Below are 26452 nucleotides of genomic sequence, written 5' to 3'. Positions count from 1 at the left end.
ACGTAAACATCACAGTAAGCTATATTTTGTTTTAACTATAGTTTTCCTGAAAAAGCATAAAGAACAAGTTATTTGAAAATATTAAAATATTACATTCTAGTTTTTGGTCCTAGAGATGTAGCTTACAATGTTAACCACGGTTGACAATATATTCTGTGTTGCTCTTTTAGCTTGTGTTTATTGATGGTCCTTGTCTTTTACTTTTAAACAGTTTGTTGCTTTGTTCTTGACTGACTACTTAACTTTAACCTCTTCCTCCTTTTCCTCCTCATTCTCTGATTATCATTATTTTAAACAATTGAACTATGGCACAATGTGATATGTGTTCTCTTACTTAAAATAATGCTCCAAAATTCTACATCAGGCCTATAGAAAAGCTAAATCTGATTTGATGGAAAGTGACATTCAATTAACATTACATTAATTAAATTTAGCATGAATGCTCTCAATGTATTTAATAATTTTCCTTTTTATCACATTAAAATGTCAATGTGGTAGCTTCATACCACATATGCCGGTGATCCAAGAAGCAGTTAAGGCTCTTTGGGACTGCAGGAAGTTGTAGGGCTTGGCTATATATCTCTGAGCTACATGATCTCAATAAATTACTTCAGAAGATGACAAGTAAAGAAGTAGTGTACGAAGCAATGGTGAGCTACGCAAAAACATATTAGGCAGGATGAATTCAACTTGCTAAATAAAACTAGTATGTAGTATATAATGCAGGCTACACTGATACCAACCTTCCAAGAATTAAGTAGAAGCTCAGTGGTATACAGTGTAAAAAGATAAAACAAGCCCTGAAGGTTGTTTCTTATTAATCTGCTAGTTCATTTGTAAATTTAACTAAATAGATTTATTGAAATATGCATACTCATGAAACCTAGCTGACTAATTCAAAGGTTTTCCTTTAGATATTGGCTTTGGTAAAATTTCAGCAAAATCCTAAATCCCTACCCACCCACCCCCTTTATTCTGAGCTCTTGTGGTTTCTTTGACAATGCTGAAGTTTCTACTGAAGCAATGTTTGTCTCTTCAAACCCCCGTGGTGGCATTCCATTACAGACACTTGCTGCCGATAATTACAGGTTTGTCCCTTAACCACTTCCTCTGTTTTATGTCAAGACAAGAAAGATTCCATCATTTGATAACAAACTACTACTAGTATGGAAACAAGGCACACAAGACCCCACCGGTAATTATATACCTTTGTGTTTACAAGAAGGACCAGTTTGAATAATGTTCCCTTTCTTTCTCTTCCTCTCTCTCTTTGCCTGAAATAACATAATGTGTAAGATTTAATGTGTTTTGCTGATCTTTAGAAGTCACTTCCCTGACTCATGTTGAATAATTAAATTCAGAGTATGCTGGTTTTCTAAAATTAAAACTTCCTCAACTGGAGATTGAAAATCAAACAAAATCCAACAAAAAGGGTTTATATTTGTCAAACTCTTAGACAGCAGCTATGGTTAACCAAAACAATGTTGTGCTCACTATATAATTAACATTCAGAAACAAAAAAATTGAGGATAAAAGTTCTATTTGGAAGAAATTAATACATCCAGAAAGTATCACGTTTTTTGTCCAGAGAATGCTGTTATAAGATGACCATATAATAGCCATGTTTGGTCAGCATCTGAATTGCAAGGAGTGGATGGTAGAACAAAACTTCACTTTATCACACATTGCCTTCTTGCCTTAACTTACACTGATTTTTTTTCCTGACTTCTGATTACCCAATTAACAATTTTTTAAAAATGTGATATTAACTCTATGGAAATATATTCTACATATTCAACAGCTCCTTTAGAACTATTCTGATTAAAGCTATACTTTCCCATTTTAGGCAATTAATTACTGAATAAACATGAATCAGATGTAGTTGCAACTGAATTCTACTTTTGATGTAGCTTCAAATAACAAAGAGTCACCAGATTGCCTTTCCAACTTCCTCCACTTTTTTCTTGGTCTACCCAGACTGAATTACACATGATCATATGTAAAGGATAGGATAAGGAAGCAAGGAAATATGCTTTTCTATATTTTTTTCCAACGGTTGTCCTTTCATTTCATCATCAGGATTTACTTTCTAATTTTTTTCAGACCAAACTAGAATTTCAGGGAAATTCACATTAACTATGGTATTTTTTTCAGGCAACCAATGACTATATAGAAATGCTTTCCAGGATTCAATTAAACTGCAAAAGAACTACATGTTTAATTATGGTAAAATACAGGTAGTCCTCAACTTACAACAGTTTGTTTAGTGATTGTTCAAAGTTACAACAGCACTTAAAAATGTGACTTATGACTGTTTTTCAGAGTTACATCCTTTGCAGCATCCCCATGATTATATAATCAAAATTCTGATGCTTGGCAACTGGGTTCATACTTATGATCATTGTTGGGTTTCAAGGTCATGGGATCACCTTTTGTGACCTTCTCATGGGCAGACTCAATGGGGAAGCCAGATTCACCTAACAACTGGGTTACTAACTTATCAACTACAGTGATTCACTTAACAATTGTAGCAAGAAAGGTTGCAAAATGGGGCAAAACTTACTTAACAAATGTCTCACTTAGCAACAGAAATGTTTGGCTCAATTGTGGTCATAAGTCAAAGACTACCTATACTACTATACACTATATCAGGGGTGTCAAACTGCCGGGCTGCGGGCCAGATGCGTCACCCGGAAGCCACGCCCACCCCATTGCCGGCAATGGCAAAATAGTCCTGATGAGTCTTGTGACATCGCGAGTTTGACATGTCTGCACTACATAAAAATCAGTGGGATCCTACTTGGAAATTTGTTTAACGTAGGATGAAAACGTTCCATATGGGAATGGATAGGTTATTTTTAATTTTCTGTTTGTGGGTGTGTATTGGTGTGGGTGTGTGCACACGCGCCTTCAAGTCCTGGCAACTGCCTGAAGTAGTCTCTGTAGTTTTCTTGGCAAGATTTCCGAAGTGGCTTGCCATTACTTCCTTCTTTTTCATAGGGCTGAGAGAGAATGACCAGCCCAAAGTCACCTAACTGCTTTCATGTCTAAGGCAGAATTAGAATGCATAGTTTCCCAGCTTCTAGCTTGATGCCTTAACCACTGAAAAGTACTGCAAATGAAATAGGGACGAAATCATTTTTTCTAATATTACCAAATTTGCTCCTTTTCCCAAGTTACTAAAGCAGGAAAGTTACATACAAATGTTTTTCAAAGTACAATATTAATAAAAACTCCTCTAGAGAGACACCACTACTATTTTTATGTTTTGCTCCTAATTGTTCAAAATGTTGTTTCAATTACAGTACATACCTAGCAGCGGTTTACTAAAAGCTTCCCAGTAAACTCTGCAAACTGAGCTCCTTTTAAAGTATTCTTAAAATCCTGATATACTTGCTTTTAAAAGCATTTTCCTGTATAATTGCTATTCTAGATGTATGTCTTTTCTTTTGGTCCTGTTAAGTGGGATGAGATTTTATAAAGTTTCAAGAGGATTATTTTCCTGCCTGTTGAATGGCACTCAAAAATCTCCTTGTTAATGCAAGACTTTTTAGCTAATGGAGCGACTGCTGTGTTTGCTCTTGTTTTAGTTTCTCTTTGAAATTGTATTCCCATAGTAATAGTTACGTTATATGGCAGAAGGATTTTGAAAATATTCCTCCTGCCCCTAAGCTCAAGCTTTTAACTTGATATAAAATGGGTTTAGGTCAATTGCACCAAAGCTGACATGCTGTTTTAAATGATCTGACTCCAAGATTTTTCCATTTTGATATAGTACCTTATGTACAGAAGCAATTACTATCTTCCTCATATATTCAGTTTGTTTTCAGAATTTGCTAATTTACCATACAATTCATTATGAATTTGGTTTTGCTTAGTTGAGGACTTTTAACTATCCAGGCTTCCTTGATCTAGCTATGCATTAAAACTGAGCAACCTCATAGATTACCCTATTTACTCTTCCAATTTAATAGTGACTGAACAAAGGATAGAAAAGGAGGTTTCTATAAGCACTAACATATCCCAGAATAACTTGCCAGGTTCCTGATCATATCAGGTTTTGTTTGGTTTTGGATTTTTGGTAGTTTTTTTATTAGCTGAATTTATGTAGAGAGCAAACATGCTGAAAAAAAAAATAAAAGCCCAAGAGCCTCTTGAATTATATTTGCGGCAGTTCCTGGAATGAGAATGAAAGATTTGTGTACTAGGAAAGGGTCATTTTTGTAACTGGCCATGCTCCCCATAGCAATAATATTGCCTACAGCAGGGGTCTTCAAACCTGGCCCTTTTATGACTTGTGGACTTTAATTCCCAGAATTCCTCAGCCAGGCATGCTGGCTGAGAAATTCTGGGAGTTGAAGTTCACAAGTCATAAAAGGGCCAGGTTTGAAGACCCCTAGCCTATAGCAAGTGTCCCATTGCAGTTAATTTTTTGACTGCAACCTAAGATAATCTAAAAATGTGCTGAACCCTTAAAAAAAAGCTGTGTAAAAAACAATCACAGAAGCCATAACCATCGTATTTTACCAACTAACCTGATAAAATAAGTTATATATACTAACCTGATAAAATTATATATATATATATATATATATATATATATATATATATATATATATATATATATATGTATATATATATATATATATATATATGTATATATATATATATATATATATATATATATATATATATATATATATATAGCAGGAGGCATTAAAGCACTGATCTCTCTAAATTATATTCTATTAAGGCCTAGCTCTTTGGAAAAGGTTCTAATATTAATCCCATTTATATCCCGCCCTTCTCCGAAGACTCAGGGCGGCTTACAATCTAAGAAGCACAAATCAATGTGCTTAGCAATAGCCTTCATTCTATGTATATACCTGCTTAATTAGGGCTTTCGCACACACCCCAAGTGGCATTTTTACAAAGTCAGCTTATTGCCCCCAACAATCTGGGTCCTCATTTTACCTACCTTGGAAGGATGGAAGGCTGAGTCAACCTTGAGCCTGGTGGGACTCGAACCTGCACTAATTGCAGGCAGCTGGTGTTACTTAAGGAGGCATTAGCCCACTGCTCCACCAAGGCTCATTAAGAAATATGTAAGGGAAGGAAAGAGAAAGACGACCAGCAGCAAGTTGGATGAACAATAAGTTTACTGAAGACCTGAAAGGCCAAATAAGGGTCAGATAATCATGGAGACGATCTATATATGTAGTCACTTACAATTGATTATTGTGTCTTGATACATAACACTTATTTTGTGCAGACACGTTTCAACTTTGCAATCATTAAAAAGTTGTTACTTTCTTAATCAGACTTCTGTATGCAGATTTTGTAGTTGGTTATGATATTGGGAACCAAAATACACTAAATAAACCAGTCCATATGCAAATCCATGTCAATCTCCAAATTTTTGCATTATCTATGGATGCTAAATATGCATTCAAGCCTTTTATTGAGCTAGCAGCCTATGTTATCATAATATCTGATTTGGAAAGAACCATGTTTACAGTGTTATGTATAACTTTTGAAAACAAGCAGCATAATATCATTCTAGTTTTAGTATTGAACTGCATCTTCAACAAATAAATCAAGATTGCTCCCCAAAAGCATATGTTATGAATCAGTAAAAAGGTATGTGCAGACTTGCAACAGCTACAGGTCTTAATACACTTATTTACGATCAAACACAAGTGAAATAAATTGGACAGGTTTATGAATACATAAACTGCATATTGGCTCAGAATTTCCAAGCAAAACCTATTTAGAGAGTAAACTTAAGATGGCTGAAAACAGCACAGAACCACTTCTTCTAGAAATCACATTTAAAATAAATTAGAGGTTTATCTACAAGTATGATCAAAACCTTCTGCGTTACCCTAATTTATATTTTAGTTGATATCAACACATCTCACCCATCACTTTTTTTCTTAGATACATACAATGTCTTTCAATCAGTTTCCAATTATTCAATTGCTGATCCTTTGTCTTTAAAAAAATTCTGATTCAATTCCATTTTTAGTGGGCAATTTCTTTTTTAAGCTACTTCTTAAAATAATATAAATGTAGTCCTTGATTTACACTCATTTCACAACTGTTCAAAGCTACAACGGCACAGAAAAAAGTGACTTACACAAGTCTTCATCCTTTTGAATCAACACAGAATCCCGACAGTGACATGAACAAAATTTGGGCATCTGGTAGCCAACATGTTACGAGAGTTTCCAACCAGTTTCTCACAAGCAAAATCAATTGGGGAAGCTGGATTCACTTAATGATCATGTGATTCACTTAACAACCATGGCAAAAAAGGTCATAAAATCAGGTGTGACTCAACAATGGAAATTCTGATCCCAACTGTGGTCATAAATCGAGGCTATCTGTATGTTATCTTCTCACCTGCCAAGTAAATATTGTACTGAACTGAATGTTAAATTCTTAAAAGTTCCCAAGCTAAGGAGAAGGGAAACTACCTGCCCATATGCAGTATTGTAAGAAGACAAGATTGGATAGTTTTGATGCTATGTGCATAACTGACCTATCATTCTTTATCTTCAACAAATCATTTAAATTAGTATACCAACATATGTCTCAAAATGAAATGCTGCTGAGACTTCCATTTATATAATAGACAAACTTGTAAATGTGCATACAATGTGAACAAACAACAGAAAAGGAATAGGTTCACAAAGGGATTTTGTTTCCCAGCAATTTAGATATATCATCATACCATATGTCTATCCAACTAAGCCATTCAGGTTGCAAGATCTATTAGCAATCCAAAGAACTCAAATGATTGCTGTTATCAGGATTTTTGTACTTTATGATGATCATTCCAATGCATTATTTCTACAAACTCAAACTGCAGAGCACATCAAACTATTATTCATTTCTATTATTTTCAAGAAATGAATTATTTGATCAAGAAATGCATGATTTGTAATTGGTGTAAAAGATGTTCTGAGACAGGGTTAAAAACTGTCTAGGATTAGAATTTAGAATCACCTAAATTCTGGATAGACTTATAAAAATGTAAGTGCTTTAAGAAATAGCCACGTTTCAGCCTTTTGTAACAGTAAAAAAATGGAAATAAAAGAAGGAAAAAGACATTTATTTGGCCTATATTAAACCTCACAACTTTATAAACACAAATAGTTCTTATGATCCCTAGTTTTATAACATTTTTGTGTTATTAGTAATATATTGTCTTTCCAAGAATTCTCTACAAAGGCTTGGGGATAAATGAGGCCATTTCAAATCCATCTATGTCTGTAAATAAGCAAGTTTTTTTTAAAAAAACTACTGCATACAGAGATATATATTGTTTCCTCCAGTCATACAAGAGGAAAGCTTTACACTTGTTACATTGCACAGGATTTTGCTAATGGACTAGTAATACAAAAGGGTGCAATCAGGAGGTTATGATAATATTTTATAGTAGTTACAAATGTGACAGGCATTAATTATTGCTCAATATCTACCCAAGAATACTAATTAGCTTAGGAAACTAATCCCCTCCTCCACAAGGGCATTAGCTCAAGCCTAGTTGCCTTCCAGTTGTATGGAATTCTTCTCTCATCTTTCATAGCCAATAAACCAAAAATTCTACGGTCCGATGGAGAAAAAATATTTAACACCCACTAGCAGATAAAAGAGACAATAAATGACATCTCACCTCTAGGAAAGCAAGGCACATGAGAAAGACATTCTAACTCCACCTTGATTCTGTATGAGATGGACTAAAGGGAAATTAGATTAAATACATGCTCTACAGAAATAAATAATAAAATACAGACCTGTGAGAAACATGTTCTCTTTAAGATTTCCATGGCCTTCCATGTGTCATCTTTCTATCTTTGTTTTCTAGCAAATCTCTATCAAGATATCTACCACCCCATGACTTTCATCTTCAACTGTCCTAAAGAATACTGATCTGCTAAGTAAATCAATCTACTCAGCAGTGCTTTTCATTTTGATACTATTTCTACCATTGTTGTTAGCCAACATTTGCTTGCAAAATGACTTCCACAGATCATAAATTCATTAATTCAGAAATTACATTGCAGTACAACTCTAGTTAATCTGGAGTCATAATAGTCATAATAAAATCTAACTATGCATAATTACATTTGCTGATAGTAATACTTAGTTTTTATCCAGTCACATTCTTTAGAGCATTTACACACACTTCACTACCACTGAAAATCACAAGTTCTAATATCAGATATCACATTATGCTTTAGGCATTTGGAGATATGCCTTAAAAATTGCTCTTCTACTACAAATATTTGCTACTCAGCATATGCTTTATACTTCTTCTGATTAGTCTGATTGATTATAGGTTCTGTTTTTATTACCTATATATTTCAATGAGAAAATATTTGATTTCCTATATATCCACTGCATATGTATTCCATTTGTGCATTATGTGTAAAATTCCAATATACATTTAGCTGACATAGCATCAGCTGCTGTTTAAACTAGACTTAGCTAATGCACTTCTAATGTCAATGGGGTTATATTCAGTGAGTGGTTATTAGGAGAAATATCCCATTTCTATTTAAAAAAAAACACATCCCTTCCCCCAAATGTTTTTTTTAAAAATCCTTCCTTTGATTTAATGACTGTCACTGAATGCAAAACAAACTTAAAGTCTCTGGAATATGCTGTTATCTTTAGCACTAACTCATTAACCTCAGTTCAACCTTACAATTCTCAAAATCCTCACTGCATTTGGGGCCAGGGTTTAGTAAATTCATAAAAGACAAAGGCTAAGGGACTTCACATAATTTCAGTCAAGGAAGCAGTATTATTCAGATATCAACCATAAAATTCCTTTGTGATTGAAAAGTAATGGTCTGAGAAGATCAAAATCTGCTCCAATACTCTACTATTTTATATTTTTAGATTTAAAATATTTAAGATTTTCTTTATATAAAAGTTTGGCAATTAAGATAAATTGCTTTAGTCTTATAAATGGGTTTAGTCTATTTGAGAGGTATACCAGATAAAAATTTTTAACTTCCATTACCCAGTCATTTGAAGTCAGTTTTTCATGTGACTCCTCCTTATATATGCAAATTTTAAGATTTTCTTTACTGAGAGACTTCATACCAAAAAAATCCCTATTTAGTTAGATAAAATGAATACTAATAAAACATTCAGAAAGTTTGGTTTCTCTGATTTCTCCTTCAAAGTATAATTTATTTTATTTTGTTCTAATAAAATAAAGACATTTTCAGTAATATTTCCAAATAAAGGGACAAAGCATTATATCTTGAATTGCTAATGTGAAAGTGTTGGTGGTAACCTCCATCAATGTTGATCCTAGTCTAACAGAAAAGCAGGCACAGCTAGGGGGCAGAGTTAAACAAGTCATTAGTTTAGATTCCTTGCATTCCCACAAGAGATCCAAGTCCAGACCCTTTGGAATTCCATTAACCCTTCCTTACCTAGTACCAATTTAGTGCTGACCATCAGTTGACTATATAAAAGACTAGATTCTTGTATATAGGCCTGAATAAATCTTCTATGATCCAACCTTACAAATGGTCCTGATTACTTGTGCCTGACACCAGGTCATATCAAAATTACCAGAGATGTGTACTATTTTTTTATCCCATTTATATCCCGCCCTTCTCCGAAGATTCAGGGCGGCTTACAATCTAAAGCACAATGTGCTTAGCAATAGTCTTCATTCTATGTATATACCTGCTTATTAGGGCTTTCGGGTCCCTCCAAGCGGCATTTTTACAAAGTCAGCTTATTGCCCCCAACAATCTGGGTCCTCATTTTACCTACCTCGGAAGGATGGAAGCCTGAGTCAACCTTGAGCCTGGTGGGATGCGAACCTGCACTAATTGCAGGCAGCTGGTGTTACTTAAGGAGGCATTAGCCCACTGCTCCACCAAGGCTCTATTTATTTAAATTTAGTGGCTGCCCAATTTCAATGGACTCTGGGTGGTGACTGTAAAAGATACATTTTTATATAATATATAATTAACTTGACTTATATTTTCTGGAAGTATTGGAAGGGTTTATAAAACTTCTCTTGATAAACATGTAAAGGATCGCACTGTAGGTCAATTTAATTTAGCTGAAATATACTGAGCAGTAAGGGTCCAATTTCAAAGCAATCTTTAAAAATATAACTATTTAAAGAACACCCAAAGCCAGTCATTACATTATTTTACATTTAAACATTACCTGATCTGCATATTTTAATGCCAGTTTATTGTTTTGGACAATTTCAGGGGGAAAAAACATTCCTATATGTTTATAATATCCTATTTCTTGTAGTGAATAGAATATTCACTACAAAAACAAACAATTTTACCAAAATAAATTCAGTTCCCATTTGGAAAGTACAAAAGAATAAGATAAACATTTCCTTAGCTGTGACATATGCAGTTAGAATTTTTTCCCCCAGACCATTAGAGCCTGCACCCAGGAGACAAAGCAAGGTAAATCCAAATTTGGTCTGTTCTCACAGGATTTGCAGATAATCCACATAGCTTAACATTTCAACCTCTCAGCAATAAACCTACTTTGCTTTGTGAAAACTGACTGAAAACAGTAATCAGCTACTACCAGGCAAACCCTATTGAATTCTTCAGCATTATATTTGCCAAGCAAGAGTAAAGTATAAAAGTTAATTTTCTAAACATCCTCTAAGAATAATTTAGCCCAACAACATTCAAACTCTTTTTACATTAAATCAATCACATTGGTGGCTCAGGTGCACAAGTGAAACTTTTTTTGTGAAAAGCAATTTATATGACTAGATCTTCATAATCATTCAGAGCATACATCAATTCGGTACAAGGTTAAGTTCCACCAGCATTGTTAAGGTGTCAAAGCCATGTCATGAGCACCTTAATTAAGCAGCTAAACCTGGAGTGCTATATTATGGCTGGCTGTCCCAGTGAATGGCTGCAAACACAACATAATAATAGAATATAAACCCTTGAGGTAAAAAGCAATCTGTACAACTAAAGACTGACTACTAGACAGTTGTGCAGCTATCTGGATTTTTGCAACCCCAATATGGTATTCCTAAGAATAAAAGAATAGAGACTTAATCAAATTAGGTTCTAAAACACATCAATTCTAGTGTGCTGTTAATTTGATTTTTTCTAGCCTACAAATTTTCATCTTGAAATAAACACTCTAACCTGAACAATTAATGTTGTTCTTATCTATCTGTCTGTCTGTCTGTCTGTCTGTCTGTCTGTCTGTCTGTCTATCTATCTATCTATCTATCTATCTATCTATCTATCTATCTATCTATCTATCTATCTTTCAAATTTGTATGGCTGCCCATCTTACAAAAAGTTATTTTGGGTGGCATACAACACTTAATTTAAAAAAGCCAATAAATATATAAAACATTCATCATTAAAAGCTATAAAAATACAAAACCAGGAAATGATACTAGTAAAGGAGCCATCGCAATATCTCCCCAGTCCTCTGAGATTCCTAGGCCTGAAGGTAGTAACTTTTGAGGGAAAATTAAGAGTGATGGAGCTGATGTCAACAGAAGATTTCCTAAGGCGGCCACCACAGCAGAGAAGGCCTACCTCTAGAATCCACCAAGTGTAGCTTCTTGACAGATAGGACCCTCATAATAATACTTTGTAGTGTCTTTTTCCTTCTTTCCAAGTGTACTATAAATACAATAATAAAATAAAATATAAATGTTTTCTATTATTACTGTACTCAAGAGTCTGCAAGGTTACTATTTCATGTACAGAAATCAAAGAAATATAAGATTATAATTTATACAAATAATGCCGGTAAATGTAGAACATACGAATTAATGATTGGGAGCAAAGATACCATGCTGAAGACTATTAAAAGATCCAAAACTAAGATAAATTATATGGTGTGATTAGAATATGGATAATGTTCCAGATGCAAATGTAATAGCTGAATTCATTAGATCCTTTCTTATTAAATATTTATTGTACTTAGGCTTTAATTACTTTATTTTCCAGACATCCATGCTAAAAGCATATCACACTAATATTTTTAAAGTTTATCTTCAATAAACATACATCACATTGATATTGTTAAAAAAGTCACTTGTACATCAAATGTACATGTAATGTATGTTTATACATAAAACTAATCCTTCTAAGACTCTTTGTTATTATCACATATTTTCACATAGGTTGTGTTTGAAAACTTAGGGATCACAGCTGGATGGTAACATTTCTCCCCATGAAAATAATAACTATCCATTCCCCCACTATAAAATATACATTACAAATAAAGTATTTTATCTTGGTTAATTACTCTATGACTCATCCATAAACCCAATAAGCCAAATAAAATAAAATAAACAATAGGGATGCCTTCTCAATTGTGATGCCTAAAAATGACAAAATGGCAAATGACAAAACACTGCTGGCAACACATTCAGCAATAGTACTTATTTTGATATTGAAATAATGGACTATGTCTTTAACTTGCTTGTACAGTGATCCACTCTATGATAAATTCCTAAACAAAGTGCTAATATTCACATTTATGCTAAAATCCGGAATAGATTAACGCTCTAGATATTTTATAATGTGTCTTGAATCTCCATCTTCTCAAAAAAAATAAAAAATATACCACAATTCTAAGTATGCTTAAGGTAATTACGGTAAGTTCAATTCAACTCAGTTAAAATTTCTGTATAGCTAACATATTTATGATTATTGTTTTTCAATTCCTACTGACTCTTCACAGTCCAATGGATATCACTTTGCCAGAACTATCAGTCAGTAAAAGACTAGTTCTTCTCATATGCTTGCATCATCCGTCAGAATATCTAGCTATCTTCTATTGGCTTCTGCTTATATTGTATTCTATTTTTCCAAGCTTTCAAAATATATAATCATTAGGTTTATTAATGGTATTTCCATTGAGCAGTCTGGTTTTACTTCATTTAGCAGTAAATGATTTATTCTTGAAATTCACGATATTTTCAAAAAGTTTTTTCAGCACAATTCAAAGATATCTACTTTTGTTCATTTATAGATCCTGATAGACCAGCTTCCATAACCATATGTTACAGATAGGAAAACCATAGCCTTGGTAATACTTTGTTTTCTGTGTGATATTACTACACTTTGGTATTCTGTCTTTGTTTCTCTTCCAAGCAGACACCTCTTTATTTCACAGCTGCCATCAACATCCCTGTGAATTTTTGATCCAAAAAAATTAAGTCTATTGTTACTTCCACAACTTCTCCATCTATTTGTATTGGATTACTACTTTTAATGCTGACCATTAGCTTTTGCACAACCTTCTATTTCACTTTTAACAAGAGATTCCTTAAAGTCTTCTTTTCACTATCCTAGTAGCATAATTGGCTTATTTCACACTGCTGATCTTTTTTCCCACTAACTTCACTTTCTATTTTCTGTAATCCAACAATTTTAATGATATATTGTTTATACATTAAATAGATAAGGTGATAGCATGCATACTTGCTTGCTATATTGTTTTTCCAAAATGAATCATTTGGTTACTCCAGATTCTGTTCTACCCATTCTGGTTATATTTTACAGCAAACATTAGTTACATGCAATTAAATCAATCATAATAGTACAAGCATAACTGCAACGCAATGCAATGCAAATAATAACAGAAAAATAGGGGATTTTTGTTAGGTACAAACCGAAGGAAAATAGAATTAAATTCTTTTTTCTACTACTGTAGTCCTAATCAGCAACGTTACTGTGTAAGCAGCTGTACTTTGGGGGAAAATGCATTGTAAATCAAGGACATTTTAATGCTGTATATAGCTTGATCTTTATATTTAGCACTAACAGATAAAATGTTTTTAGGTGACATTTCATATTTTTGTGACTTTGTTAATTCTATGGATTAAAAATCACACCACACAAAATGATACATTATGCTATAGCTTCCTGCTTGCTTTTGATTCTGTTTTTTTTCTCACCCACGTTCATCACATTAATTACAAAACTTTGAAAAGTAATCTGAATAAAGTAAATGTGTTATAGTTTGAATGAAGTGTATACTCCAAAGGCTTAATGTTATTTCATTAAGATTACCTATTCAAAGTATTATAATAAAATATGCTTAAAAAGTCTGAATTTAAGACTAAGATTGTATGGAACACTTGTAATAAATCAGTTACTTTATTACTTTTCTTCTTAAGGTCTTGAAAATAGTTAACCCTGAACTAACTTTTCTTATAAGACTTTCTTTTTTTATTTGTTGCAGTTAATTGCCAGCTTAGCCTTTAGAAGTTCATATCATTTCATCATATAATGTGATGGAGGAAAAAAAGCAGTAGTGAAAATGATATGCACAACAAATGTTGCTTTCTGTCCCAAAGTTGCTGCATGCAAAACTTGAACATTTCCACTGGGTGGCTAATAACTGCATTCCTGACAAAAGGAAAACATTTATCTTTTCAGGAAAATGTACACAGTTCACTTACTAAGTCACTGTTCTTGCAAGAACTAAACTTATGTTCAACAGTTAAAATAATTAAAACCAAAGTTTACCACTTCTAAAAACATGGTCCTATCAGGCGCATGATTTACGTTGCTTGCATCAATACAAATGAGGTTATGTTTGGATCTAAATATCTAGATAGGATGAATAGAACAAAAAGTTAAAATTAAAAACCAAGATAATGGGCAACTTAGGGATGAGAATCTTCTCTATTCTATCAGCCCTAATGTAGCAGCCCTAATGAAATTTTAATTTAATTTATTAATATTTCTATACCGCCCTTCTCCCTGAGGACTCAGGGCGGTGTACAGGGCAAGAATAAAACACAGAAATGTACAAAAATTAAAAGATAATTAAATGCATGCCCGATTAAAATACAATAGATACATAGTAAAAACCCCAATAAAAATGATAAAAAAACCCCACCAATCCCCCCTCAGGCCAGGCCGGCTTGCTCGAACAAGTATGTTTTCAGATCGCGGCGAAAGGAGCGCAGATCGGGTGCCGTCCGGAGCTCAACCGGTAACTGGTTCCATAGCTCCGGGGCGCCCACAGAGAAGGATCTCCCCCTGGGGGCCACGAGACGGCATTCTCTGACCGGTGGCACCCTGAGGAGGCCCTCTCTGTGGGAACGCACAGGGCGCAGGGAGCTTGATGCCGGCAGCAGATGTTCCCTGAGGTACTCCGGCCCCATGCCATGGAGGGCTTTGAACACCATTACTAGCACCTTGAATCTCACCCGGAAGACAACTGGCAACCAATGCAGCTCACGGAGCAGAGGTGTCACATGGGAGTATCGGGAGACTCCCAACACAACTCTCGCGGCTGCATTCTGTACCACTTGGAGCCTCCGGGTGGTCCTCAAGGGAAGCCCCATGTAGAGAGCGTTGCAGTAGTCTAGACGAGAGGTCACGAGCGCGTGAGTGACCGTGCATAAATCATCCCGGCTTAGATAGGGCCGCAACTGGCGCACCAGGCGAACCTGGGCGAAAGCCCCCCTAGTCACGGCCACCATGTGATCTTCCAAGGTAAGCCGCGAATCTAGGAGGACTCCCAAGTTGCGAGCCCTATCTACGGGGGGTAATAATTCACCCCCCATAGAAAGAGATGGAATATCCGAATAGATATTCCCTTAGGCTATGGGTAGAGGTAGACTTAGAACCACAAACAAGTCCAGAATTTCCATTGCTAAGCAAGATAGGTGGTTGTTAAGTGAGCCACACCTGACCTAAACCTTTTTTCGCCAAAATTAAGTGAATCATTGCAGTTGTTAAGTGAATTATGCAGTTACTAAGCAAATCCGGCATTCCTCATTGGTTTTGCTTGCTGGAAGCTTGCTGGGAAGGTCACAGATGACAATCACATGACCCCAGAACGCTATATCATCATAAATACATGCTAGTTGCCAAGCACTTGATTGAGGGGATGTTGTGATGGTCATGAATCCGAGGATTGGTCATAAATCACATTTTTAGTGCTACTGTAATTTTAAATGGACACAAAATAAATGATTGTAAGTCAAGGACTATATGTATAACCGATTCCAAACTGCTAAAGAAAGAAAAATGATTTGTATTCTACATTTTTCATTTAAAAAAGAAACCTGCAGTAAATGGATACATTTTCCTAGGTTATGCTCTCAATAAACTTTCTCACACATATCATAGAATTGTACTTTACATGCTGGCTATACTCTTCGTAGTGCTGAAATGTGCATTTTACTGTACAAGGAGCCTCAAAGGAAAGCACTATGGTTAGGGTTATAAGCTGAAAGTAAGGACAGCATGTTGGCCCCTGGTGGTTAAGCTGCGTTTCTCAAATGTTCATGAAGAGAAAATAATTTTAAAAGTATTGCAAACCCTATTCAGCATTTCTTTTTACAAAAACAAAGTCACATCTGACATATCAAATAGAGCTATAGTTCATTGAGGCATCAAAATAATTGTTTTTTTCTCCATGCAATCTCTTTCTCTCACTTTTTTTTGACAACAGAATGCATTTATGTGCTTAATTAAAAAGTGTATCCCAGAAGATTAACATATTCACATATTATATTTTTTCCACACCAAGCATTTTCAAACTGCTGCTGTTGCTAATACAGCGGGCTAAGGTAAATATCTGCACATATGGCTTCTTTTATTCTTTCTTTTTAAAATGATCACATGAATCTAATTATAAGTTCTTTGGGGTGGTTTTTGCTTTTTGAAATTTAACATTATGTACAAAACACAAGGAACAGAACAAAATCTGGGGGATATGCATAGCATTTAGCCCCCCCCCCACTTTCAACATTAACTTATCAGAATCTCCTGAGGATATAGATGGTCAATATTTTGTACTGCACCAGAGAATGTGATTGTTTCCCATATAGGGAAAATGTTGCTATATCCCAGGGGTGTCAAACTGCCGGCCCGTGGGCCAGACGCGTCACCAGGAAACCACGCCCACCCCATTGCTGGCAATGGGGAAAAAGGTCTGATATATCGTGTGACGTCACGTGACATCGCAAGTTTGACATGTCTGCTATATCCAATAGCAACGAATGTATTTCATAATGCATTAAGACATAACATGGAAGAAGAGTTCAATAACTTTTTCCTAGAGAACTAGTGATTTATATTAATCTATCATAATACAAAACTACCTAGATTACATTAATGCTAAGGATAGATATTTACTCCTACCGGTTCACATTTTAAATAGAAGATAACTGATTTAGAAATTGGTTCCCAGAAGAGGTTGAAGTAGAGTTGTTTTATCTACCTGGATGATAAAGTAAGAAAAGGTGCATGCAACTTAATCTCTCCTGAGTGTTTGCAGGGACCCACTTCGACTGTGGGGTTAAAATGATTTGGGTTATTGTTTCTTCCGTGGTTGTATTTTAATTTTTATAATGTTTGCTATTGTTTTTATTTTATTGATAGGAAGAGCTGTGGTGGCACAGTGGTTAGAATGCAGTATTGCAGGCTAACTCTGCATTCCATGGCCAGGAGTTCGATCCTGACCAGCCCAAGAGTGACTCAGCCTTCTATCCTTTTGAGCTCAGTAAAATGAAAACCCAGATTGTTGGGGTCAATATGCTGACTCTGTAAACTGCTGAGAGAGGGCTGGCTATAAAGCTCTATGAAGTAGTATATAAGTCTAAGTAGTATTGCTATTGCTATTCTTTTATTTTACTTCTGTTCATCACCCAAAGTCACTTACTAACATGTGGGAAGGGCATTTAAAATGAATGAATGAATGAATGAATGAATGAATGAATGAATGAATAAATAAATAAATCATCTTCCAGTGATGCTCAATCTTCTTGCTTTCTTATACTGAATTAAATCCTAAGGAAACACATCAGGCAGAAAATCTTACCTTGTGGTTTTTTCCCCCCAATATCACTGCTATCTCACCTGCTGAATAAATAAATTGTTGAACAAAGGAAATTAAAAAAAAATAGTTGAACTTGGTCCACAACGAATAAGGCCTTCTATATCCAGTTCTTGCTTATGATAGAATTGTTCCTTATGTTATCCTCAAATGTCAAATTCACCCTGGTAACCATTTGAATTCTAAAGGCAATATCTGTTCATCCATGTCTAATACTGAGTCAGATTCTGAAAGAGTCGGATCACTTAGCACTTGGGTGAGAAATCAGAATGAAACCCAAGGCTATAAACTGAACTGGGAAATGGGGGGGGGGGAGATCCCAGAAGCAAACAATGTCAAACCACTTCCATACTGTTTTGAAGAAAACTATCTGGACATATCCATGAAGTCACCAGGAGTCAAGTTAAATTTGAGGTTTTTGCTGTAGATAAAAGATAATGTTAACAATACCTGGACCAGTTAGAACGAAGAACTTGGAATTGGAGAAAGGAGGACAGTTCTGTGTCAGGCACTTTTATTAGAATTGAAACAAAAATGAAGAAGAAAATTGTGTAGTATATAGACAAAGAGGTTATTGTCTCTGTATCTTTGTTTGAAAATTTTTGATCCAGACTAAGTTGGTCATATTATAATACTATTAAGTTAATGCTTTTATTTCAAAAAGTATTATTTAGTTTGGACCCAGCACAATAATTTTCTCCATACAAAAAGAATTTGAGGACTGGCAGAGTGCAAATTCTCTCTCAGTATTTTAGACCTCTTTTATTTTCAGAGATAACAAAGATAGGCATTTCAGTACAAACGTGAATGCCCACACAGAGCAGTAGGCTGGGATTATTCTCCATCATCATCATCATCATCATCATCATCACCATCATAGGATTTTAATTCAGTTTTTTAAATGTACTGTTAAGTGGAAACCTTAGAAGTTGAGGTTCCAGTTCTGCAGAACTACATTTCACAAAAGAATTATCACTGTACCGTACCTCCCTTCCGCTAATCTAATGTCACAGCCTAAACAATGCCGATAAGCAAAAATTGCATGCAGAGATAGAAATATAGCAAATATCCTTTTATAATTACAAAATACCTGCTGATCTAATAAGCCAGTCTGAATGGGAAAATAACTTGTTGGTACTGATAACTGCAATTTGCTCATACTGACAACAGAATCCAGCTACTGTTGGATTCAAATCCCAACATTCATCACCACTGGCCATGCTGGTCTGGTTTGATGGAAACTGGAGTGCTATAACACCTGGAGAGCTATCAGTTTCTTAGCATTATGTTAGTAATTGCAATTTTAAAAAGTTCAGAACAACTTCAAATGCATGTTTTTCTCTCTCCAATGTCTATATAATTGCAGCTAGATTTATGGCCAGAGAATATAATTCTGCTTGTGAATAAATGCAGTTAAGCCATTTCTTTTTGGTATATTACGAATACTCTACCATGAGAAGCAAAAATTAATTAGGTCCATTTGTTTAATTTAACTTCAATATCTTGTTAAATTATATATTTAGCATTATATTTGCATGTTTGTTACTGGAAATTACCAGTACTACTTTTATGATATAATACTAGATAAAATTGTGTAAATATTAAAAACAGTGACAGTATAAGACTGAGTTTGATTTCATTATTTATTTAATAGTAAAGCCTTCTGGAAAATACTATTCTATATTCTGTACATCAAATTGCCTCCGAGAAAGAATAAAAAAAATGTAGTAACTGAATAAAATTAAATGTGTACACAATTCAACGTTTTTTAAAATGTTAAAAAAACAAAATAAAGTTATTCTTCCTGGCTAATTATAAATATGGTTTGCCCTGAGTAACAACTGTTCATAACTAATGTAGTACATCTCTCTAGGGAGAGGTGTAAAAAAATCTCCAACAATTACTGAATTAGGGAATATATTTTCCAAAATGTAGTAAAAAGTACTCCAGAAATACGCAAGGCATCCAGCCCTACCTCAAAAAATCAACACAGGACAAAATTCTCAATAATTATGAAACCATGATATTAGAAGCAAATAAGTTTAAAATCTTTTCAAAGTACATGTTCGGATTTTAAAGCAAAAAGGTGAATTTTAAAAGACATTTTTATTCAGAACATAGATTTTATCGGATTCTGCAAAGGCAACATCAGTTTAAAATATTAGACAGATTTCCTCATAAAAAAGGAGCTGCTCACAAATGCTTGTACTCATGGGCAAGTGGTATAAACGGAATCAAGGAAGAAAATACTTTGGTGTGGAAATCGATGAACCCATAATAGGGTTGATGTAAACATCCGGTTTTATGCATTGGTGGATAGTCTTCTCAAGTGCATAAGGTCTAATCAGAAGATGCACTTGCACAAATATTCAAGGCACATTAAAAAGTTCTGCCAATATGATGGCAGTTCTGTTTTACAGAATCCATTAACATCTGTAAAGTATAACACCAACAGGTAGTAGGAAAACCTATACCCCATTGTAATGTGTAGAAATATAAAATAAAAATTCTGCTCATGGTAATAAATTACACTGTGTATCAGTCATGCAAAAACAATAGGTACATTGAGCTCAAAGTTTTACTTACTTGTTTAATACTTATTTTATAGTTGCCTTAACTGATATCTGCTTTAAAACATGTTTGGCTTCTGAAACAGGTACCAAAACAAACTTTTAAAAAAAGGAAATAAATGCCTACACTATGGGAAGGAGTTCCAATAATTGTACCGCTTTCTTTTACAATATTCATAATAATATATTGGTAGGATATATTAATATATCCTACCTATATATTACTTTTGTAATTGCATTAATTAACCTATTTTCATATTATCATTCCTTTAAGCATGGGGAGTGTTATCCTCATTTTCTTCACTACATTGTATTAAAACCAGAAAATGAGCAAATGTCCATTGTTATGAAAAGTGAACACAAGACAAGTATAATTGACAAAGGAATAAACCAATTTAAAATTAACATCAGTATAATGCTGAAGACAAATTTCCTTCACTGCATAAAAATAGCCGAAGACCTTTCATACTTAGTTACTATAGTTACATCCATCTGTAGTAATAAAGTTTTCTATGTTTTTATCACATTTCAGATGATATCATGACAACTTACATTACAGTGGTAATCATTAATGTGGAAACCAAGTTATTCAAATTACACAAATTATCATGAAACATACTATCAGCACTTGTAATGTCATAGTCTTAGTTTCAAATTTAGAACTTTTAGAAGTTCTAAATTTTAGAACTTCAAACTGGTCACCATTTAACTTACTTATTTTTGCATATGCATACACAGAATCTCTTCATGTATGCTTAATGTAGAAATCACTAGTTTTTCAGCTTCATGTACAAAGAACATCAAGTGCTATAATTATAATCATAATGATTATAATCACCCACATGAACACTGTATTACTCACATCTGATTCAAAGAAAAAGAAACAACAATCAACGATTTCTTCGTAGCTTTAAGGGGATATTCTTATGTGGGAAATTTTGTTCATTCCATTCAACTCCTGCTACTGTAGTCCCTCAAAAAGGGCAACAATTCTTGAAAACCATCCCTACTGATATCACACTAAAAGGTCTGACAGTCTAAATCAATCTTATCTATATTGTTTGCCCTAGAGGCTAATTTAAAATTGTGAGAGGGGAAAGGAAAGCATTTTCAGGTGCTGTGAAACCCCAAAAATGAAACACATGCACCCTAAGACCTAAGCTTGCTGTGGCTTTCTCATTTACTTTGCTTAGACTGAGAACAAAAGCTCTGGAAAATGTCCAACAACTTTGTCACACACAAGTCTCTTTCCCCCAGAATGTTTCTCAGCTGTGGTTGCAATAAATATGTATTTCTTCTCTCTCTCTCTCTCTCTCTCTCTCTCTCTCTCTCTCTCTCTCTCTCTCTCTCTCCCTCCCTCCCTCCCTCTCTCTCTCTCTCTCTCTCTCTCTCTCTCTCTCTTTTCTTCCCCATGGTAACAATGAAAATGGGTTACTCAGTCTGATGAAAATGTTTCTTTCCTGTAAACAGTGTATATAGATCAACACGAATGGAATTTCTTTTCAAGCCCTATTATTCAGCTCCTGATGTATGGCAGGAAAGTTCAAGGTGGCAACTGCAGGAAGAAACCTGCAAACCAAATGCCCCGTATTGTAGCAAAGAAATAAAAAATAATCTAACTTTAGTAGTCAGAATATACCAAATCATCCAACAAGAAGTTCAGAGAACCTTGAAAAGAGGGAGACACAATTCTGATTTGGTTTGGTTTGGTTTTCGTTTTACAGTGTTGGTCACAAAATGAATACATACTTAATTCTTTTTGGAAAACCATATTTTACATGAGCTCTAAAAGAGGTGGAGGCACAGAAAAAAGCAGGTTCAGGAAACATCTATTCCTGCTGAGCAAATCATGCAGAAGAACAATAATCAACTCTTAGGCACTACAGCTTGTTGAGATGTCTAATATACAAAGAAACATTAGCCATCCAAGTAATTGTCCCACTTACATTGCTTCTCCCCTATCTCCTCACTTTCCACTACTGATCTGATTGTCTTCTCATTTGGCTGCCTTAAGTGAGCATGCTTTGTTCTCCCATTAGCCCTTTTGTTTACTTTCAAATTGTGAGCTGAAGACAAGGAATTCATCAGACAGCCAGACTTTGGATATCAACTGGATGAACTCTTGTCTATTTCCCATGTAAGAAGAAAGCCTTTTTTCATATTTCAAAAGTGAGTCCAAAATCACAAAAAAGCAAACTTTCTAAAGCTTAATAAGTCACCTTTTCTACTAGTAGCCAACGGTAATAGCAATTCTCATGGAAACAAAGTTTTGATTTGTGTTCTGAAAGAAGTTACTGATTGGATTTGAAAAGTATGGCATTTTAAAAAAAGGAATCACCAGTTATAACAAATAGTTGAAAATGAAATCCCATACATGTCACAAATTCCTTTTTAACTAACAAAAGTTTAATATCCAAAAAATCAGGCACAGAATTACAGCTTGAGGAAACTTTTTCTAAAGGGTTATTTTCATGGCAATAAGAAGACAGAGACACCAAGTGGTACAGTAATCTGGTGCGGATGCTATGCTTAGAAAGAGGGCACTGACTTCAGAATAAACTCTATAACTTTCCAGTATTTTAATACAAATTGACAGTCTGAAAAAAGCCCTGTGTTATGATAGTTTTAGTATTGAACAGCTTCTGTAGCAAAGATCTGAAAGGAACAAGTTCATGCCAAAGAAGAACCTTATCCTACATCTCACTGAAATGTCTGAAATAAAAAATCCAAATGGCATTTTATTCAACTTCTGAGTATAAAACAACATTTGTCGAGAAGTTCTCCTACGCAAGCCTCGTCGATATGACCAGCAACTGTGACAGCATAATAGTGTTCAGTGTGTTTATTTCCACAGGCTTACATAGCATTCTTATTTTTAGATTGTGGTCCATTAGCATCACCGTGCTAATTCTTTTTCTTTCCTGTACAGTTATCCTTCTGAAACCCGTCACCTCTGGGTCAATTCTAGAATGACCTCTGATTTGCTAATATTCCCTTGTCTCTGAAGTCTTCCCCAGTGAAAATCAACTTTCAGAGGGATAGTCAAAGGGCCAGCCTTATTCAACCATCCAACATGAGATCAAGCAGAAAACAAGAAAGGCGATCAACACCCTATTGGCATTTGCCACACCAATATGCCACTTACTAAGGCAACAACAATTTGGAGAATGAAGAACATCCATTAAAGACAAGCATACCACTAAATGAGTGGGAAGGGAATACATGGGCGTGATCTAACTAGTGAAGAGCAGAAGAGGAAAATAGGTGAGGCTGTTTAATTTTTACTGTGGAAAGAGGAAACAAAACCAAACCCCGAACAGAGATATGTATAGTTGATACGATCCAGACCTGTGCCACTGATTAAATAATGGCCAAATCTAAAGGAGCCGGCTGAAAGGCGGAGAATGAAGGAGCTCAGTCTACAAAGCAGGAGGCAACCATTCATTATTTGCCTTCTTCTCCACCTTTCTGCCAACCAAGGAACGTCAGAAGGGACATATGCCTGGCATCCCAGCCGAACCTGCCCGCTTGTCCTAAATTACCGCACCCCGCCGCCTGCCTGGGTGCAAAGCTGAGCCACCCACTTTGCTTTTTACTCCCGTCTTACTCAGCAACGAGAAATCTGCTCCCGAAAGCAGCTCCACCGTTCGGTGGATCCCCGCTTTCCAAGGGAATCCTCCTATTCCCGCATAATACCGGCAATCCGGAGTAGCGGAGACAGAGGGAGCTTCGCACTTATCCTTCTCCGGCGTCTGCAAAACTGCAGGTCTCTCTCTCCCCGCCACTCCGATTTGGATTTTTGCAGCGTTTGAAGCTGCAAGGACGGCAACGGAGCGCAATGCAAAACGCCTTCCCGCCCGTCTACACGCCGCTCCCCAAAATCTCTTCTGGAAAGAGTTTGGAGAGGCCGGCCCGGGGAGCTGAAGCCGGCTAAACTCGGCGGGGACTTTTTTTCAACCGCGACCCGCAGCGGAGCGAGCTGCACCCGGGCAGGAAAGTGGCTGGAAAGCCGCGTCTCCTCCTGGCGCTCGGGCTTCCCGGCTCCAGGCTCCCGAGCTTCCGCCTGAACCTTTGGAGGCGAGAGAAGCGGAGAGGGCTGGGCTTTTTGACTAGGTTTGCCCGGCCGTCCTGACCAAACGGACGGGGGCCACTTCGTCCAACCTTCGGGAAGGCAGGCGGCCGTCCAGGTGCAGTAGAGAGCCCCGAGAAGAGGCGGCGGCAGCAGCAGCCTTACCTTGCGCAGCCGACCCGGGGCTGCTGGCACTCAGGATGGCCAAGGCGGGCAAGACGACCATCTGTAGTAAGTATCCCAGTCCCAGTCCATAGCGGGCAGCGGCGGCTTCCAGCCCTTTCCCCATCGCTGCTTTGGAGGGAAACGACTGGAAGCCAAGAGCCCTCGGAGCCCGAGTCCAGCTCGCGCTCCTTCCCGCCGTCCTCCGCCTCCTTCGCGGCGGTGGCGGCGGCGGTTCCTCCGTGAGCTCTCGTCCTCCCGGCTTCTCTCGACTTTCCGACGGAGAGGGGAGCAGTGGCGACGGACCGCCGCCCGCTTCGGGAGCGCTGCGCTACCCCGCTTGGCCTCGGCAGCAGGGCAGAGAGAGGGCTCGTCTGCCCGCCCCGCTCCTTGCAGCGGTTCAAAGCCCACTTGGCGACCGAAGCGACCCTCCGCAACAGACTTCCTTGCCCGACCGTTGCGGCGGCGGCGGCGGCTGCTCCTGCTGCTTCAGCCGCCCTGGCTTGGCCGGTAAACACAGCCGGGGCTCCACCTCAGGTGGGTTGCGCGCTCCTTAGCCCGAATTGCGCGCGGTGGGAAAGGCGTCCAAGCGACGACGACGACGACGACGACTCCGAGACGAGCAGGAATGGTCATTTCATAGTCTGGCCGAGAAGTCGGAGGGAGCTGACGGACGCCGAGACCGGAGTGGGAGTGGAAGCCGCGCCGGCTCCCGCAGCTTCCCTTCCCAACTCCCTCTGGAGACGCGGCGACCCGACAGAAGCACGCTCCTCTTAGCGCGACGCCGCCGGCGTGAAAGCGGAGCGAGAGAGAGAGAGAGCGAGCCAGCGCGCCCTTCTCCCTCGGCTTTCCCGCCCCCTCCCCTTCCCGAATGTTGGCCACGAGCTGAGGAGCAAAGCCCCGGCTGAGGCACCTCGCGGTAGCCAATAGTGCTCGGCTTCCCCGGGAACACTGCAAACCCCGGAGCTGGATTTTAGAAGGGGAGTGGCTCTTCCCTGCTAGTGCCGCCTGCGCACTTCAAGGGTGGAGGATAGCCGGAGACGGCGGTGCCGGAGTGGATTTGCAATCCTAAACGCTCTCTTCGACGTTTCCAAGATAGGAGACGAGAAGCCAGACAACATCCTCTACGTACAGCAAGCGGGATTTTGAAAAGCGCTTAATTTACCCCTTCCCCCCCCCACACACACTCTCTCCCGGAATCCGGAATGAGAACGGTCAGGAAAATGGCTTTCCGCAAAAGTAGGTTGTTGCGGGAAGTGGAAACGGGAGGGGGAAAAAAATGCTGCGCGCACCACTTTTGAGCACCCGGAGAAAAGCAACGGGAAGAAAGAAAGAAAGAAAGAAAGAAAGAAAGAAAGAAAGAAAGAAAGAAAGAAAGAAAGAAAGAAAGAAAGAAAGAAAGAAAGAAAGAAAGAAAGAGAAAACAAGAAAGAAAACAAGAAAGAAAACAAGAAAGAAATAAGAAAGAAAGAAATAAAGAAAGAAAGAAAGAAAGAAAGAAAGAAAGAAAGAAAGAAAGAAAGAAAGAAAGAAAGGGAGGATGTGAGGTTTCTGCCAGGCATTTGCGAGTGTCTTATTAGAGCGTAAAGCCTCACAGAATAGGTAGGGATTTTTTTTTTCCCCTGAATAACCTCGTTTAGGATTGAGCAGTGTGGATCAACTAGGAGATGTACGCTGTTTTGGATGGAAGAGCACTATCCATATGTGCCAATAGTTTAGTAGTTGTGAAAATGCCACCTACCAGTGTCTTTTTGCCAGCACTTTCACCAGCTGTAAGGGATGCAGGGCT

At 37.0% G+C, this 26452-nt stretch overlaps 1 protein-coding gene across 2 annotated transcripts in view; it reads right to left on the bottom strand.

The window, feature by feature from the left end:
• UNC5C (unc-5 netrin receptor C) overlaps positions 1–24790 on the bottom strand; it is a gene marked incomplete at both ends in the record, with an annotated part of 331254 nt that extends 306464 nt beyond the window's left edge. For both annotated transcript variants that reach the window (XM_083367827.1, XM_083367828.1), the window contains one exon: positions 24667–24790. In XM_083367827.1, coding sequence (XP_083223953.1) covers positions 24667–24790 — 124 coding nt within the window. The remainder of the gene's footprint in view (positions 1–24666) is intronic.
• Between the last annotated feature and the right edge of the window lie 1662 nt (positions 24791–26452).

The sequence above is a fragment of the Vipera ursinii genome (genome assembly GCF_947247035.1).
Source record: "Vipera ursinii genome assembly, chromosome: 7".
NCBI lineage: Eukaryota > Metazoa > Chordata > Lepidosauria > Squamata > Viperidae > Vipera > Vipera ursinii.
This window is presented reverse-complemented; position numbering and strand designations above follow the sequence as displayed.